Source organism: Corythoichthys intestinalis, chromosome 14 (assembly GCF_030265065.1).
Source record: "Corythoichthys intestinalis isolate RoL2023-P3 chromosome 14, ASM3026506v1, whole genome shotgun sequence".
Lineage (NCBI taxonomy): Eukaryota > Metazoa > Chordata > Actinopteri > Syngnathiformes > Syngnathidae > Corythoichthys > Corythoichthys intestinalis.
This window is the reverse complement of record NC_080408.1, coordinates 24478942-24498330: the sequence shown is the minus strand read 5'-3', so window position 1 is coordinate 24498330 and position 19389 is coordinate 24478942. Positions and strand designations below refer to the sequence as shown.

Below are 19389 nucleotides of genomic sequence, written 5' to 3'. Positions count from 1 at the left end.
TATACAGCAATGATATACACCTGTAGGCAAAGGTGGTTGTGGGGGGGGGCGGAGGGGACAGGACCCCCTTCCTCAGCTAAGCAATAGTTTGGGACACAATAAGTATTTTTGGAGCTGTAGACTTAATTCAAAGTGAAATCTATTCAGTTCTCATTTTAGTCGAGTAATAATGAGCCATTTAAATGTTACAATCTTTCTCTCACCCCTCTCTTCTCTTAATGGTTTCATCCACTCCACACGGTAGGGGCTAAACTCCGTATCATGTGCCTATAGCGCACTCCTGCAGGATCGGATGAGACGTCCACTCACAAACACAGAGAGTCACGCAAGTTCTAAAACATCCCATGAACTAAAATCTCGAGGATTAGTCTGCATCATTTCTACTGCATAGTACAAAGGTCTACTCTCCATTATAGAGTGCTGTTAAACTAAGCTAAAAGTTGATAATACCTAAGCATAAGGTGAGTCACGTTTATTGAACTGATACTTCACTATTTTACAGTGCCAAACTGAACACAATTTAAAAGTTTTTTTTTTCTCTAAATTTTCAACATTATTTAATGGTCTGTTCTTCACAAGACCACACAATTGGTAAAACAGCACTTAACATATCCTACCCATGCTATGAAATGAACATCACAATGTAGCAAGGTAAAAATGTAGTGAAATTTGACAAACATTACTGCCACTTAACTGTAAATGAAAACAGACAAAATATTTGTACAAATGTGCTACATATAGTGTTGTTAATAACAGGGTTAGAGTGTAACATGGTTTCTAATGTTTATAGTAGTGAGTAATCTAATTACCATATTTTTCTACAATTCACACCTGAGTATAAGTCGCACCAGCCATAAAATGCCCAACGAAGAGAAAAAAACCATATATAAGTCGCATCACAGTATAAGTCGCATTTTGGGGGACATTTACTTGATAAAATCCAACACATAGAACAGATCTGTCATCTTGAAAGGCAATTTAATATAAAAATACATTAGAAAACAACATACTGAATAAGTGTACAGTGCATGAACAACGAAATGCGAATATACTGTCCTCACTAGGATGCTACGGCTCGGTCCTGGCTATACAGCAAGCTAAATTCCCCAATGATGATGCTTGACGTCCGTATAATTTGCGAAATCAATTTAGTCCTCGACATCAAACAGGTTCACATCAACGTAAATAAATGATAATTTGGTGCTATTACACAATGACACAAAAGTTTAGCATGCGTTCGCAAGCATTAGCACATCATTCAAACAACCACACAACTGGCTTTAAGTGTCCGATCGCGGGTGGAAAACACACAACAACAATAGAAAAGATGATCCACACAGGCGTTGCCTCTGAAGAGATATTTTACAAGCATAAACAATGAAGGTAGGTTTCTCTCTCGCTAACTCGCCCACTCACTCAAGCTGCGTAGCAGTCTGTCTTCTTCTGGCGTGTGAGCGGTCATCACGTAAACAAGTGCGAGTGCGCCCTCATGTGGGCGTGAAAGTGCCACAAATTAAAAGCATGCATTTCAATATAAAAAAGTCAATAATACAATTGAACACACATTGCCAAAGGCAGAACGCGAACATGGCCATAGCCATTAAGTTTTCAGATAACTTTAGCATAAAGAACATGCTAACAAGTTTACCAAACCATCAGGGTCACTCCAAAACACCAAAATAACATGAGAATCATGATATCATAATGTGTTAATAATTTCACACATAAGTCGCTCCTGAGTACAAGTCGCACCCCCGACCAAACTATGGAAAAAAAAAACAACTGCGACTTATAGTCCGAAAAATACGGTAATTACTTTTCCCGTCTTTGCAATGCCGTGATGGTTACTGAGGATGTGAAGGGGCACATTACTAAAATTTGGTTGAATGAAGCGCGAGTTGTCCGATTTTGTCACACATCAGCTGCCTGCCTGGGAAAGAGCAGAGCGGGAGGACGGAGGAGGGAAGGGGCCAGTGACGCCATTGCAAATGCGATGATGATTGGCTAGGTGGGCAGCTTCACTGCATGCTCTGGCAAACACAACAGGACAGCGATAATAGCGATGGGACGGAATTTCAAAGGTAGCGTTCTCAAACTTGGATTATATATTTAATATTGTTACTTTACGGAATATTCATGGATAGTGTTCTGCTGATTGTGCAGTAGGCCTAACATACAGTTTAAGGGATTTGCACTGGTTAAGGGTCAGTTTGCGTTTTTCGAACAGACTAATATATTTGATCCCAAAAAATACCAAGTGTTCTAAAATGTTGTTTTCAGTGGTTTTATTCTTTAGTAAGTTAATATAAACATCTTTGATGTGAAAGATGTTATAGAACGTATAATGTAATAACGTGTAGAAGATGAAAAGTAAAATCAGTTACTTTGCTGAGTAACTAATTACTTTTAGGGAGGAGTAATTTGTAACTAACATTACTTTTTTAAAGTGAGATTAACAGCACTGGCTACAAAACACTGAAGTTACATGAAAAAAAAAGGCAGATTCAACTCACAAGTAATGCTAGTCCAAGGCACAAACAGTAAGAGGCAATTGTAGGAACTGCAGTTATACAATATTTGTTGAAGTTGGTTTGTCTATGAACAGTGGTTGCCTATGTACATTAACACAAGACGTCATGTGAACAGACCATGCTGGAGTTCGACCAGTCAATCGCAATGCTATTGTGGGTAGCTCTCAGCATGAAAAATAAAAATAAATAAATATACAGTATTTTTTTTTTCTTGTCAATCAACATAGTTAATTATGTTGTGTGGGCAACATAACCTCTTGTATTGCTCACAAAACATAATTTTGTACATTTAAAAAATACTGTATATACAGTATATATTTTTTTCAATGCATATAGTTAATTATATTATGCGTGCAACCTCATATGTTGCTCACACAACATAATTAACTATGTGGCGGAAAACACAGACAAGACTGAAAGAGCAGTTTCTGCTCCTGCACTCCTCTTTAAAAGAAACTGCTGTATTTTAAGCCAAAACAACTGTTGTGTTTGATAGAACAATATGTCTACATGCTGCCATAACAAATTCATGGCGCATTAAGCCCCCGAACTATTTTTAATTTGTCCGTTTTACCTTGAAAACATCCGTTTACAGACGTCGCGCAACCGCTTTTGTTTAAAAACAGCCATAACACGAAGGTAATTAATTATATGAAAATTAAATCAAAATGTCTGCCATTTGTAGCTTAGAATCATTAATTGATGTCTAATACTTCGCTGAAAAAAAAAAAAACGACTTAAAAAAATTATTCACTCGCATATTTTAAACTTTTAAACAAATTACGTCATAATGAAAAAAAATGGTGTCTGTAAAAAAGTCACGGATATCTACCTCATAACTGTAGCTTAACTGTATTTTATTTTTTGTTACTGTCGCATTTTCTCCGATATGTTAGATGATAAATAATGTATTCAAACAAAGAAAAATTGAAAAAAAAAAAAAAATCTTTAAAAGGGTAAATATAGGAAAAAAAATCTCGACCACTCCTTGATGTCTGCGATTTCTGCATCGCGACTCTTGTGATATAACCATATTTCACCCATAAAATTCACAAAAAAATCCAGCTGTGGCCATACACAGCTGTGTCTTGACACTCAGTGATACATGCTACGTGGAGTTTTTGGATCGAAACAAGGTAAGTACGACATAATATCTTGTTAAAGTCATGGCGTCTGTAATTCTGCTCTCGCGTGCTCTCACCTCCTGATAAGGTTTTGCTGTTTAAAAAAAAAAAAAATTTAAGATGCCCTCCTGTCCAATATTTTTCTTCCCCCAGAAAATTGAGATTTTAAGCTTTCCAATGATTTATCACACATTGATATAGGACAATTTTGAGTTTGGCCAAATTGGGGGTCTCAGAGCGGAACTTCAATTCACCTGAGTGTTTTCCGCCATAAACAATTTAGAGAACAAACTAATGTACAAGTCACAAGATTACATACACAACCACAGTCCAAGAACTGCATCAAAATTGTTGCATTCTCAATATCAGTGCTTCATCCTGATTCATCTTTGACATTTGTTTGTTCCAATTTGTTTGGAGTTTGTAGTGAGGCAAAATTGGACTGCATCTTACAACATACATACATACATACATGCCATTTGAGCCTTGTACTTGTCTGTATTATCTAATGCTATTGTGAGTCTTGCAAAAAAAAAAAAAAAAAAAAAAAAAAAAAAACTTTGCTTTATTATGTATCTGCTATTGTATGCCAAATTCAAAGTTATTATTTTTCTGAGGCATACAAAGAAATGTCTGGAGAGTACAGTATGTACTATATGTGCTCCATAGTGAAATACAGTGGCCTAAAACTCTTGTGTGCAAACAATTGAGAGCAGATTTAGTGCCAACTAGCTTCCTATCAGATGCAGCATATTCTACTGTAAACAATTCCCAAATGCCACAAAAGCCCATTTGAAGGGAAAAAAACAATGGAAGAAACATGAGGACCGTAAAAATGAAATAAACATGTTTGGAGACCAACAGACAGGACTCATTTCGCAAGTATTATTTTACTTTTAGTGGTACAAAGGTTCATTAGAAGGATGACATCTTTAAAGGCACTGGGTGTCTAGACAAGCAAATACCAAGACATTTTTCTCTCGAGATAGCGGTACAAATAATCCAGTAATATTCATTTCCATTTTTTGATCGTCAGAAATAGTTAAATTTCCAGTTGGAAGACCACAAGATAATATTTGTAATAATTTAGATTTTGTGGACAGTTTAAATATTTGAATTAACCACAGTAAAACAGTACCCAGGGTCAGAAACCAGAAGTGTGTATGCAAACAAACTCCTGCAAAAATATTCACGACAGTGCAGGATAACTGCCATTTAATAATTCCGATGTGTCTGAATCAGCGTTAGCTTTCTTTTTCGTGAATTTGTTTTCCTACATTGTCATTCAGAGAAGAGGTCTAACTACATTGGCAAAGCTAATGGCTGGCTGGATGAATTAGATTCCTCTTAAGACTCACATTAAATAAATGTTGCAGCATTCACGCACATCTCAAGATTTGTTTTGTTGTTGATTGTTTGTGTGTGCTTATCAATTGTTTTATTCTACACGGTGAGTTTTAGTTTTGTTTACAAGTAGGCCTATGACTATATTTTTTCTTCCTTTGCAATTTTGTGCCATAGGCAAACCAATTGCCTCTCTAGATTACTTTGCTGAGCCGTCCAAGGTTTGACATAATACTACACTGTTTGGGGGAGAAAACGGTTGGCTAACCTCTGTTTGTTCACGTGAGAGGTACCCTAAAACTCCCCTGAGACTCAAAGTAGCTTTTTCATTTTCTTTCCTTTGTATGCTTACTTTTCCTTTTTAGTTTAAATCCCAGCACGGAATCAAATACTGTAATTTATAAAGTAAGTATACAGTATATCCAGTGGGGCAAATACGTATTTAGTGAACCACCAATTGTGCAAGTTCTCCTACTTGAAAAGGTTAGAGAGGCCTGTAATTGTCAACATGGGTAAACCTCAACCATGAGAGACAGAATGTGGAAAAAAACAGAAAATCACATTGTTTTGAATTGATTTTTAAAGAATTTATACATTTATTCATACAGTCCTGGCCTGGCTCCCCCGCCTCCTTTGCTGGGCTGCGGGAGGAGGGATGGACTGCGCCGCCCTCCCTTCCCGGGCTGGCTGTGTGGGGGCCGTGGCGTCTCCGCTCGTCTGCGTGGCGTCTCCGCTCGTCTGCGTGGCTGCTGCGTGCCCGGCGGGGCCCGCATGCGGCTGAATGTTATTGGGCGTGCTCGGGCGTGGGGTCCCGGTGCCGGGATTGGTGGCGGGGCGGCGCAGGGTCGGTCGCCAACGGGCTTACACTCACTAGGGATTCACATGATTACTGGGTTCTAAATCACAGAGATGATTTGTGTACACTCTTTCTATCACTTAGCTTATAGACTCCCCCACCTTCTTCCCCCTCTTTCCCTGGTCAACAGGCCCCCCACATGGTGTCAACCGGAAATACATTTAGCTGACGATAGCACCAACATATTAGTAGTTAGTGTAGTTAAGGCGTTCAATGTATTTCTTGTTGTTGTGTTTCTTCTCTTTCTTCTGTTGTGTTTCTTTTCTTCTGTTGCCCCATAACCCCTTCCTGTTCGCTGTTTTGTCATAATAAATGAGGTGTGTTCAATGATCACAAAGGGAGTATGTCAGACTCTCAATGTGAAACATTAAAACTGTTCAGACTATCCGGGCACTTAGACTTCCACTCTCCATGTCAAACAGCTGAGCAGGACAGGTAAAAAAAAAAAAAAAAGAAGCATTTAGGTCCTGGAGGGCCTAGCCAGTCTCCAGATCTCAACCCCATAGAAAATCTGTGGAGGGAGTTGAAAGTCCGTGTTGCCCAATGACAGCTCCAAAACATCACTGCTCTAGAGGAGATCTGCATGGAGGAATGGGCCAAAATACCAGCAACAGTGTGTGAAAAGCTTGTGAAGAGTTACAGAAAACGTTTGGCCTCCGTTATTGCCAACAAAGGGTACATAACAAAGTATTGAGATTAACTTTTGGTATTGACCAAATACTTATTTTCCACCATGATTTGCAAATAAATTCTTTAAAAATCAAACAATGTGTTTTTCTGGGTTTTTTTCCCCCCACATTCTGTCTCTCATGGTTGAGGTTTACCCATGTTGACAATTACAGGCCTCTCCAATATTTTCAAGTGGGAGAACTTGCACAATTAGTGGACCAAATACTTATTTGCCCCACTGTATATCCTTTAGGATGTAGGAGAATAAAGTATTTGTGCTACCCTAGAGTCTTCCAATTTGTTTAATGGCAAAAGTGCTAAACTTACTAGGAAATTAAACAACACAGCAGATGCGGTGTGTCTTTTGGGGTACCATATAATCTGAGGTTTACACATTTTAAAGGGGAACTGAAGAGCTTTTCAGATTTCGCTCTTAAGTGTTTTACTCAGTTGAATTGTATTAAATGCGTCATTCGCTCTCTCAAAAAGTCACATAAAAAAAAAAAAATAATAATTGACCGCGTAGTTTTTGAGTTATGGCCATAGCAACACCATAGCAACGAGGGACGCGCCGTCCTGCCGACCCCTACCTCGTGACGTAACTTCCAGGAAGTCTCGCCACGACTCTGAACACGGAAATATAGCACCACGCTATCCTCGCCATATATTGCAAACATTTTCTGGGTTTTACTCGCGGGATTCGTCATGCCATCTCGATGTGTAGCGATATGAATTACTCACAGGAAGACTCGAGACTCTAGGAGTGGTCCAAAAAAAAACTTCTGCAAAGGTTTGGACCGTTTTTGTTAGCATGCATACAGGTCCCCAATCGGCTCATTGTTTTCATCATTTCAGCCACGACAGCTTTGAAAACCGACAACAATGCAACCTTGGTTTTCCAAAGACGTAAGTAGAACATTAATGGCTTTTTTTTTTTTTTTTTTATAAACGAGGGTGACTCCTACTGCCAGTTTGTTGAAGTGCGACATTTTTTTTTTTTTTTTTTTGCTGTTGGCCTGTCATAAGTAGATAGGTTGGCTGACATGTCGTCTACTCATGTGATTTTATTACTATATCAATAGGTGTTATGTAAATTCAAATGTCCCCAGCACCAAATAGGTCCTTGGCTCGTTTTTTATATTTCAACATCAAGGTCTGCCTATTTGAAGAGGGAACAATAGCATCAAATAGATGCTGCTATGACTGGGGCAATATTATTTGATCACCAAGAAATTATTATTAAATTAAAATTGGGATTCATCCAATATTTTCATGCTGCTGTGATTTTTTTTTTTCCTCCAGGAAGCCAAACATAAAAAATTAAGTGGCGGAAACCCTCAACACGATGAAAAAAGCGTTGCAAGTCAGTTGCCACCCAGTTTCCCAAAATCAAGAGAGAGTGGGTCGAGTCATATGATGACCGAAGTGATCCAGTGTCCAGCGATGACGACTGAAGAGATCCTATGAGGCCTGCCAGATGCTGAATTTCTTCCGTCTGCGACATCAGATGACGATGATTTAGGAGAAATAAATGTAGCAAATTTTGATATGAAATCATAAACTAGTCATATATACAGTACACATTTTTTAAAAGAAAAATCAAGTTACCTTCATATTTTAATGATAATGCATTATCTTTGTATAGAGAACACTTCATGCTACAGAAAAGAAATACATATTTCCCACTGCCATTATCATTTTTCAATGTTGCGCTAGTCCGTTGCTATCCTAACTTTGTGTTGCTTACTAAAATTATGCTCTTTGATGTGTGCCGTTGTGTGCTTGGTATAAAATGTTGTGTCACAATCTGACAACGAAAGCTAATGCTGATTCAACATAAACCTGGTATCATTTATTATTGCGGCCTATTGAATATTTTTTCAGTATGTAATATAATTACAATATATTATATACCAATAGAATACATTAAACAGTCAACAAAATGTGTCAATGTTGTTAACAATTTATGGTTTTATTTTTTTAATGAAATTCATGCCCCTGTCAGTGCTTCAGCCTCCGCAAGTTTGGCTCTCACGTCTGGGATCTCCTGATGACACAGGCATACTCTTGGAAGGGTAATTACTTGACGGTTTACAGCAACACCTGGAAAATAAAATGGTTTTGTCATTTATTTTGAAATATCTATAACATATCATTCATTTAGCCACATTTGGGCTAGCTTTATCATATTTAGATCGGTAGGAGCTGTCCCATTACCTAAAATCCAGTTTTAGCTATGTGTAGAGCATTCATTTAGCCACATTTGGGCTAGCTTGATCATATTTAGATCGGTAGGAGCTGTCCCATTACCTAATATCCAGTTTTAGCTATGTGTAGAGCATTCATTTAGCCACATTTGGGCTAGCTTTATCATATTTAGATCGGTAGGAGCTGTCCCATTACCTAATATCCAGTTTTAGCTATGTGTAGAGCATTCATTTAGCCACATTTGGGCTAGCTTTATCATATTTAGATCGGTAGGAGCTGTCCCATTACCTAATATCCAGTTTTAGCTATGTGTAGAGCATGGAAAAATATACAACCATGTAATTGCATTCTAATAAAAAAATCACGATGCTGGATTTACCACTCACTCTCCCATTCGTGAAGTGTCGAGCTGTCAATTGGCGTCATGACGCCATCTGCTGTGTCAAGTAAATCGCCGTCATCTGACGCCTCAGGTTCAAACATGTAGGGATTAATTGTAGTTCATCTTTCCTGGGAGCCTTTGCCATCGGTAGCGTCACAAAAGAGCGATCCTGAATGGTTACCTTTGGTGGAAATATCACTGACATCGTTGTTGCTGCTATGTTAGCTGTGAGTAGTCTTCTGTTGCCTACGTCACACTTCCGGGTTTGCGAAGGGACCATTAACGGAGTGCAAAAAAACTAAAAAAACGCAAATTATCCTTACAATTACGTGTTGATAATGTCATGGTTGTTTTGACGAACTTGTCCCAAGTTTATATTCATAAAATTACACCAAAATCCGGAAAGGTCTTCAGTTCCCCTTTAAACAAGCTAAAGATTCGATGTAGAGGTCAGCAGTGGTAAAAACTCATTACATACAGGACAAAACAAAGTCCAAAGAACATGTGCTCATGATGTTGTCAACTTGTCACAGTTAACTTAAGTGACATGCAAAGAACCACTTCTAACCTCTCTGTGTAGCGATGACAGTAATGTTGTGCCAGTGCTCACGTTCCCGATCTAGTTCCATGGCTGTCGTGATGAGGCCGGAATCTGGGGTGATGCGAAATAGAGCCTCCGGGTCTGACTGAGGATCAATGGAGAACCTGAAGAAAAGAGACCGAAAAAAATAATTCTTCTGAGAGAAGAAAGGTAAAGTAAGGTGCAAGAAAAAGGGGGCAGAGAGAGGTAATGTACAATATTTAAAAAAGTGATGCTGAAGGGAAGATGGGGGGAAAAAGCAATGTGGAAGAAGAAAACAGGGCGCCAGTGTGCGTGGGAGCGATAAGAGAAAGTCTGCATTCAAATGGCCAAAGAATTAAAATGAGGAGATTATCAAAGCTGATAGGGACTCTTTTGAAGTGTTACGGATCATATGAATACCTCTTTTGGTACATCAGCCATCATTCCTCCCCATACTCACTATTAGCATTTTGCCTATGCTAATTGGGACATAATTAGGTTTCGTTGCTGACAAATTACCACCTTACCCTCCTCAAAACCCATAGGGATAACCTTGTGCAACAAAGAAGCTTTGGCTCTGTGCAAGCTTCCATGGTTGGTTGTGGCTCAGGGGAACACTAAGTGGGCATTTGGTTAGCTTAAATAATTTGTTTAGCAGTAACCACTGCTAAGCTTCAACCCCTGAATACCCCTGATTTGCAAAAGTGTCTGGGAATAAATAGTGATTTTTTTCCCCTCGCCCTTCTATTTCTGAGAGATAGAAAAAGTAATGCTGAGCTGTTATATTGTGATTAAAAATATATATTTAAAATATAGAAAAAAGTAATGCCGAGCTGTTATATTGTGATTAAAAATATATATCTATCTTATTTGCTCCCAAAAACGTATAAATATGTTCTATTTTTAATTGTTTCAGTGTATTTATACGTCTTTTACATTTTTTTTTCACAAGAGACTCTAGGTTCTGATGCAACTTAGCTCCAAAGCACAATGCTGAAAATCCATTTAAAAGCAATAAAACTGGCCACTGAAGGGCAGTAGCGCATTTGGTAAGACCCGCAACCCAATTCAACGGAACAAATGGCCAGGCCGCTCAGCCGGGGCGCCGGCGGAAGACAACCGAATGGACGTCCAGGATACCAGGCGGCGGACGACCGAACAGAACAACCGGGAGGACGCCCAAGTTGCCAGGCGCTGGACGACCTGAGCAGAACGACCGGGACCACCAGTGCAGCGGACGATGCCATTGAGTCCGTGCTCGGCCGCTTGCGTCCCCCGCACCCTCCAGTGTCCCGCGACTCAGCCGGAAACGTGCACGGCCAAACCAGTTTCCCCCCAGGAACACAAGTTCCCCAGGCGAACTCCGCCACGAGGCAGTGGTCACCACAAAAGAAAGACTAAAAAAAATCCATCTTGATGAGAGGCGGTGATGAGGGAAAAGTTTACACCAGCTGTCGCGGCCAAAACAGCGTCATCTCTCAGTTGAAGAGTTTAATTATGTGTAAATAAATTGTTACTTTGCTATCAAAAGCTCTATTTGTCTGCTGTTTGTTATTTTGTAATAGTAGAAGGAAAATATTATTTAGATGTTTGGGATGTCACAAAGCAAAAAAATAGCTGTGTTAAAGTCAAAGTTATGTTTGAAATGTATGCTTTTACAAAAAGCTCAATTTCTCTTTTTTCATCAGAATTTGGAAAATTGCTCAAACTGAGCTATTTGTAATGCTGATTTCTAAAGAATGGAAAAAAATATGAACCAACTTTTTTCCGGCTGAATGAAGAGAGTCTAATCTTGCTTTTGGTGGGCCCATGTTTATATAGCAATAGAACAGAATTTTCTGTGGTTCTTGCAAAATCAGTCTAAATCCAGTAAAACGGCCGGGAGCGAAGGGGGCTGCACCGGTGAAAATGGCTGGGAGTGAATGAGTTAAAATATGAATTTATAGAAGGATATGGCTTTTTTGGACAGTCAAACGCCGGGAACAAAGACAAATACATATCTATAAATTGACTTGTGTGCATCAACACCTTGAACCCTTTAGGTCGGGGGTCGGCAACCCGTGTTTTGAGAGCCGCATGCAGCTCTTTATCACAGCCCTAGTGGCTTCCTGAAGCATAGTCATGTGGTGGGCTGAATGCACTACAGGGAAAATAAACATTAAATCCTGAAGGCTCATTATGTATTTTTAGCCAACTTCGGCATTTTGATAGTAGGCTAATATAGCTAATACAGATATATACAACATGTGTGGCCTTCATTATTAGGGTAATTTAAAGCTTTCAATTTTTTGGGTCAAATATGGCTCTTATAACATTTTGGGTTGCCAACTCCTACTTTAGGTAGTAAAAATGTTGGTCATCATCTGCTTATACACACAGAACCTGTTCAAAATATTAACAAAATAAAGAATAGAATATTATAGAAAAGTCTATTTTTATGGAAATAAATGAAAGTTTGCATGGTTTTCAAATTTTGGAAAATTCAAATTTTGGGGGGAAGGGATCTATATGCTTACTTGTATCATATTAAAATGAGGGTGCTACTTAATCCATTAATACTTTAAAGAGCTGGAATATTTGTTTAGATTTTTAGTTATATATATATATATATACACACACAATATATACAATATACTATACGGATAGGAAATTTTAATATACCTGATGTTATTAGTCAGACCAGTATCTGGGTCTACAGCACTGACTCGGCCCACGGTGCAGGCAGGTGGGCAGTTTTCTGAAACATCCATGTGGTATCGTGTCCTGGAAAACCTTGGAGGTTCATCTGCATCCAGGACAGCTACTCTGATTGAAGCTCGGTCTTTAATAGATCCTCTCCGCAAGAAGCGTGGGTCCACAGTCGGGTTGAGGACCTCCACAGAGAACGAGTAGGAACTCCTGCTTTCGTAGTCTACAGCCTGGAGAGAGGATGCATGCGTTATAAGATTTCATGAAGTAAAATTATTCAAAGAGCTGGGAAAACACTTAAGATTTGTTACATAGCTGTACAGATACTGTAATGGTGCTAGAATATGCAAATACCCCCCCCCCACAACTAAATGCTATTTTCAGCCTAAAAAAAATACTGCATGTGTCTGTTTGCATATCAAAAGCAGGAAGATGGAAAAAATGAATTATTGGGAGAGACAACAGCTTAAGAGGAAAATCAGCTACAGAACAGACACAATGTTACTTTGTTATATAGCATACGTCCACTCTAAGGAATACTTTGATTCTCTGATTATATGCAGTGATTATGATCCACTACGGTTTTAATCCACTGAAAACAAAATGCCCGCAACAATTAACATATTATTACATCAATGCACTCCTGACAGCGTCAATTAAAAAACAAACAAACAAAAAAAAAACTGGCATTAGGAGTTTAACAGCAAAATATGAATGAATCATATTTCCTACACTTTATGCTGTGATATCAGGTAATGCAATGACCAAATACAAGTGCAGAGTTTAAAAGCCAGGATTGTTGGTGTTATGTGGGGTGTTGCTTCTTTTGGGAAAGGTAACTTTCACGGCTGGGAAGGAAAGAAACTTTAATGCTGAAAGGTATAGGCATACAGTATTTAGGGGCAACATAACCTGTCATTTAAGCGATGTCACATTCTGCACGTGTTACAATAGTATGGTTTTGTAAAACGTATTGCAAGTACAGTACTACAATGTACAACCCAGAACTCAAGGAGATGAGAATATCGTCACCTTCTTAAAATAATTGCCAAGTCATTTACCTAACAAAAATGTTTAAAATTGTTTGTAAATAACAAATATTAAACAGATGGTTCAGGTTTTTTGTTTGTTTGTTTGTTTCCTAAAAAAACACAAAAAAAAAACAACAACAAAAAAAAAAAACATTTATTGCAATTATTTTAAGAAGAGGTCAATATACGATAAGTTGTCTAATTTGTTTAAATTACTGTACTTTTCAGTTCTATTAGACTGAAATAATGAATGTACTTTTTCTTAAAATTATTACTACAGTGGTATGAAAAAGTATCTGAACCTTTTGGAATTTCTCACATTTCTGCATAAAATCACCAACAAATGTGATCTGATCTTTGTCTAAACCATACAGATGAAAATACAGTGTCTGCTTTACCTAAAACCACCCAAACATATATAGGTTTTCATATTTTAATGAGGATAGCATGCAAACAATGACAATAGGGTGGAAAATAAGTAAGTGAACCCTCTGCCTCAGGAGACTTAAAGAGCAATTGAAACCTATTTTTACCAAATATTTTGAGTCAGATGTGTGCCCAATCACTGATGACTGGTTTAAATCTGCACTGCCCACTATAAAACACACACCTGGTATACCATACCGTACCATATATTGTTAACTTTTATGATTTTGTGGAAAAGCACAGATTGCCACCTAGAAGAATTTGTCAAAGCCTTCATATAGAGCTCCTTTTCTTAACCTTGCTAAAGGTACCGAACGCCACGAGTTTCACATGTGGATTCACCGGACCCTTTGGAATTAGATAATAAAGCATTTTTTTTCAAATTCCAAACCAATACATCTAAGCCAACCTTCCACTGAGCAAACCAGTTCCTCCTCCCATCAGATCGAGGACTAGTAGTTTAAAGAAATGGATTAAGCCAGTAAATTGGGAGCAAACCAGTCCAAAATCTGGTCTAAAAAAACAACTTTGCCTAGATTTAATCGCATATGAAAATAGGGCTCTGCGTTTCTTTACCTTCACCGATCCCCTTAAATTTACTCACCAAACCCCTGGGGGTTCCCGTCAAACAAATCTACCTTACGTTTTGACATGTTTATATTAGATACTTCCACTGTAGAAACGCTAATAAGATTACGGGTAGCGGTGGGACAGTTTATCAGGCATATAACGTCTTGTAAATAATATTGCAGTAGCATAGGTATAGTGTATTTCAACAGGCATATGACGTCCTTTAAATAAGACCGTTATTAGAAGTAGCATATTTTATCAGGCTTATAATTATATTATATATTCTCCTATGATTAGAATGTTATCAGGCTTATTAGTCAAAAGGCACTATAAAATGGATATACTTTAAAAAATATTACTCGCAGCAACAACAACAGCAACAACGTTGTAGTCAAAATGGTTAAATGGCTTTAACTAAAACCACCCAAACATTTATAGGTTTTCATATTTTAACGAGGATAGTATGCAAACAATGACAGAAGGAGGAAAAAAATAAGTTACTGAACCATCACATTTGTGAGTATTCTGCGCTGAACACTTGGCGTCATCTTTGGTGGACGGCCACTCCTTGGGAGAGAAGCAACAGTGCCAAACCCTCTCCATTTGTAGACAACTTCTCTGGCTGTCGATTGATGAACATCCAGACTTTTAGAGATGGCTTTCTATCCTTTCCTAGATTTATTCAAATCAACAGTCCTTAATCGCACGTGTTCAGACAGCTCCCTTTGACCGAGCCATTATGCACATCAGAAAATGCTTCTCATCAAGACAATTCTTACAAGGTGTGTTTTTTATAGTGGGCAGTGTAGATTTAAACCAGTCATCAGTGTTTGGGCACACATCTGACTTAAAATGTTTGGTAAAAATAGGTTTCAATTGCTCTTTAAGTCTCCTGAGGCAGAGGGTTCACTTAATTATTTCTCCCCCTATTGTCATTGTTTTCATGCTATCCTCATTAAAATATGAACACTTATAAATGTTTGGGTGGTTTAAGTTATAGTAGACACTGATTGTACACCTGTGTAATTTTGACAACGATCAGATCACATTTGATGTCGATTTTATGCAGAAATGTGAGAAATTCCAAAAGGTTCCGATACTTTTTCATACCACTGTCTGACCCAAACGGCGACCACTGTTGTTTGTTTATGTAAATTAAATAAATAAATAAATAAATAAATAAATAAGCCCTGTGATTGGCTGGGAACTGATTTAGGGTATACCCCGCCTACTGCCCATAGTTAGCTGGGATAGGCTCCACAATTACCTTGACCCTAGTGAGGATAAGCTGTTCAGAAATTGAATGAATGAATAAATAAATACAAGAAAAAAATAATCATTCTTAAGACCTAAACATACTCAAAAGCTCCCCAAACATGCGCATCTGGCCTGGAGAAATTTTTGATTATAACTTGGCATTTATTTTGTTTATATAATTTCTATAACACAGACACCTTATAGCCCATGTGCTTCTGCTATCAAACTTTTTTCTTGTACCTGTAGGTAAAGAAGAGGAAAATGGATACAACTGTAACAAAATGTGTTTCTAGAGGTATCCTCTTGGCATATTCTGAAGTATGTTTACAAGATAAACAAGATAAAACCCTATTAGTTCCACGTTAGGGACATTTTAGACATTTAGAGCAGCAAAGAGCATAGCAACAGCACACATTAGAAACAAGCAAACAAAAGGAAAACAACATTACCATTTTTACTGTCAATTAATCAATGCCAATTTGCAGGGTAGAGTTAGCTAAATATTTTCTTATTTATTTTTGTATTGCATTGATTATTGCTCAGCTCTATATTAAGTGGTTAAAGGTCAAAAGGTCAACAAACTACCCAAAAACATCCTTATATGTGTTTGTCACAGCGGTTTGATGACCCTATCCTCTGCAGCAAGGGCGTAGGTTTGCATAGGGACGGTAGGGACATAACACTACCAACTTTTCAGGATGGTCAAATTGTCCCCACCAACTTTTAAGCAACCCTATTTGCATTTTATAATGAGTTCAGTTATATAGGTAATTTAGATTGCCTTTCCATATGTTGTAAGGATACAATTGACCCTACCATTATTAAGTGAATTTTATTATTTTCATTATGTTCAGACTTATATTTACTTGCCTGGTACACCAGACTCACCGCTGTTCCAGCTATTGAGCCTGGCCACCATTCACGCGGATACAATTTTCAGGGCGGAGCAAGCCACAGCAAACAGACAGCGGAGTGGACCAATCAGCGACGGGCAGACGTGACGTTAGTAAAATGACAAGGGAAGGACGAGGGACTTGGCGCAGAAGTAAACAGTTTATTCAACATGGCTAACGCGAGACAGACTGTTGTCAATGACTTGTGTCGATGTGTTTTTGGTAATTTAAAACTGATTTTACCGTGGATTGGAACATATTCTCGGCTCTCCCGTTCACCATCTGTGTTGTAGTAGAGACGACTTTCGACGCGCAAGAGTGACGTTGCTCGTTAAGAACACGTCACACAAATAAACGAATCTGATTTGTCGATTGATTTTGTACCTGCTCGAGAGGCCGTTAATGGGCTGGTTCCCAGACTATACTCTCAGTGTTTGAAAAATACAGGGAGAACAGTCTGGCAGAGCCAGGCAAATATTTACCCCTTTTTCACCTGCTGAATGTGCTGGTCCATTTTTTCCCCCCTCAAACTCATGTTTGATTGGTTGATGACTTGACCCCACCCCACACACACGCGCGCACTGACCCGACGAAAATACAACATGTCGCCAACATGCCACCTCATCCGCCCCCTTCAAAGAGGAGGGATATCAGAAGTTGTTTTTTTTCAGCCAGCAGCAGCGACTGAAAGTAATGTGAAAAGACGTCAATGTTATGGAGGTGGGAAACACACCACTAATTTTGCTACTGAAATTTTGCTAGAGCCTGCATCAGAGTTTGCATAACATTAAACAGTGTGAATTTGCTAATCTGCAAAACTTGAGCAGGAACCTGCTTAGAGAGAAGTGTCCTCCAATTTTGTGTGTATTTTCTGCTGTTAATGTTAATTAAACTGTGAGAAATGTAGTGAACTGAGGTTTACCCTCTTCTACCCAATTTTCATTTGTTGTTTTTTTTATGTGGTCTTAAAGCAACACTTGGTAACTTTTTAGTTTTGGTCGGTTTTAGCGACGCTGGTGGACCGAAGCGGTAGTTTTTTGAAGATTGCGTTTCCCATGAGGACCAGCGCATCAGTGCATAGTGTCTTTCTAATAGGGACAGGGGTGAACGTGGGCCAGAATAGTCAGGAATGCAGTTCCGGTAAAAGATTTAGGGCCAGAACGCAGTTCCGGTATAAGATTCAGGGCCAGAATGCTGTTCCGGTACATGGTGCTTTGACTCCGAAAATATGATAGCAACTGTCAAAAAAAAAAAAAAAAAAATGCTAAGCTGCCACACATGTATTTCAGCTCCAAAAAGAAAATAATCTACCAACATCAGATTGACATACACAAGTGTTAACAACAAGCATAATAAAGTGCTTGTGTAGCGTAATCCATTTCCACCAATATTTATTATTAATTTTATTCCACGGACGGCATGGAGGTTTCCCCAGCTGCTGCAGTTATCCGAGTCTGACGATGATGAGTCACAACAATGTGTGAATGCACGCAGCAAAGCAAAACGCCTGGACTCATTTATCAGTTCAATAGGCTGACATACTGACAGGTGATCAGCAGAGATGGTTAGCTCTGATTGGTTCAAATGTGCATGTTTTCTGGAACAGCGGGGGGAAAAAAGGGGGAATGCAACATAAAATGGATCAAATCTTTAAGAGCAACGAAAGAGTTGAGAAGGCTTATTTATCATATTTAGTTTTATTTGCTCTGATGGGGAGGTTTAGATCATCTTAGCTGTCAATGTGCACTTTGGATTTATATTTGTCCATTTATGTTAGGCTACTTATTCATTTCCTTATGATTGAAAAAAGTCAATGTTTGCGTTCTTCAAAATATATTCCATTTCACGCTGCATAATATAAGTCATGTATGTTACTTATATCTTTATTATTTAAAAAAAAAAAAAAGCAAATGTTTATATTAACTTCAATTTGAATTAGAGATGTCCCGATCCCGATCAATCGGGTCCGATCACGTCATTTTCAAAGTATCGGAATCGGCAAAAAAATATCGGCCATGCCTTTTTTAAAATATATATATTTTCTAATTAAATTGTTTTCTAATTGTATTTAACGTTACTGACATAATATGTTACACTCATCTAGAGTCTTTAGTTTAGGCTTAAGGTAGGATTATCAAATTTATCCGATAACAGCGGTAATTAATTTTTTAAAAAATGCATCACGTTAAAATATTTAATGCAATTAATGCATCGCTGCACGATGCTCAATCTGTAATGGCGCCGTTTCACCTATATAGAGAGATAAAAGGCAGTGTAATATGAGTAGAGTGAAATTTTGCAGCCTTTGGAGCCTTTTTTTAATTGGCTAAAGCCTTACAATCCCTCTCCCTACGATTAAAAGTATCATGGGAAACAATGTGGGGAAGCAAGGTAGCAAGTGATCTTTTTCTTAACACCTTATGTTCAGTGTTGTTAATCTTACTGAAAAAAAGTAATTAATTATAGTTACAAATTACTTCTCCCAAAAAGTAATTGCGTTAGTAACTCAATTACCTGAATGTAAGAGTAATTAGTTACTTGGCAAAGTAATTGGTGATAATTACTTTTTTTTTCCCCCCTCAAAAAAAAAAAAAATAAAAAATACATTGGCCACACTATGTGAAGTTTTTTGTGAAGGTTTTTGGTACAATTGGCCCGAGCCCAATTCTTTACCCAAATTTACCCTTTACCCTGAATCAACTGTTAAAAGTTGTTAAAATTGCTCCCATTATTGCATTTGTTCCCTTCTCTCTACTTTCGACATATGAAAGTTTTAAAACTGTTTCATCATTTAAAGATAGATTCAAGTCAAGATTTTGCCGATTTAGAAGTATTTTAGATAAAAAGT

The 19389-nt window shown here is 38.1% G+C and overlaps 1 protein-coding gene and 1 long non-coding RNA gene across 4 annotated transcripts in view; one reads left to right on the top strand and one right to left on the bottom strand.

Moving 5' to 3' along the window:
* LOC130929630 (uncharacterized) overlaps window positions 1–19389 on the bottom strand; it is a 441235-nt gene that overhangs the window by 31295 nt on the left and 390551 nt on the right. For all 3 annotated transcript variants that reach the window (XM_057856964.1, XM_057856962.1, XM_057856963.1), the window contains 2 exons: window positions 12338–12594; window positions 9683–9819 (listed from right to left, as the gene is read on the bottom strand). In XM_057856964.1, coding sequence (XP_057712947.1) covers window positions 9683–9819; window positions 12338–12594 — 394 coding nt within the window. The remainder of the gene's footprint in view (window positions 1–9682; window positions 9820–12337; window positions 12595–19389) is intronic.
* Window positions 7150–8661, top strand: LOC130929631 (uncharacterized). The gene is made up of 3 exons (XR_009066930.1): window positions 7150–7314; window positions 7380–7430; window positions 7827–8661. It is a non-coding gene; the product is annotated as an uncharacterized LOC130929631 (long non-coding RNA).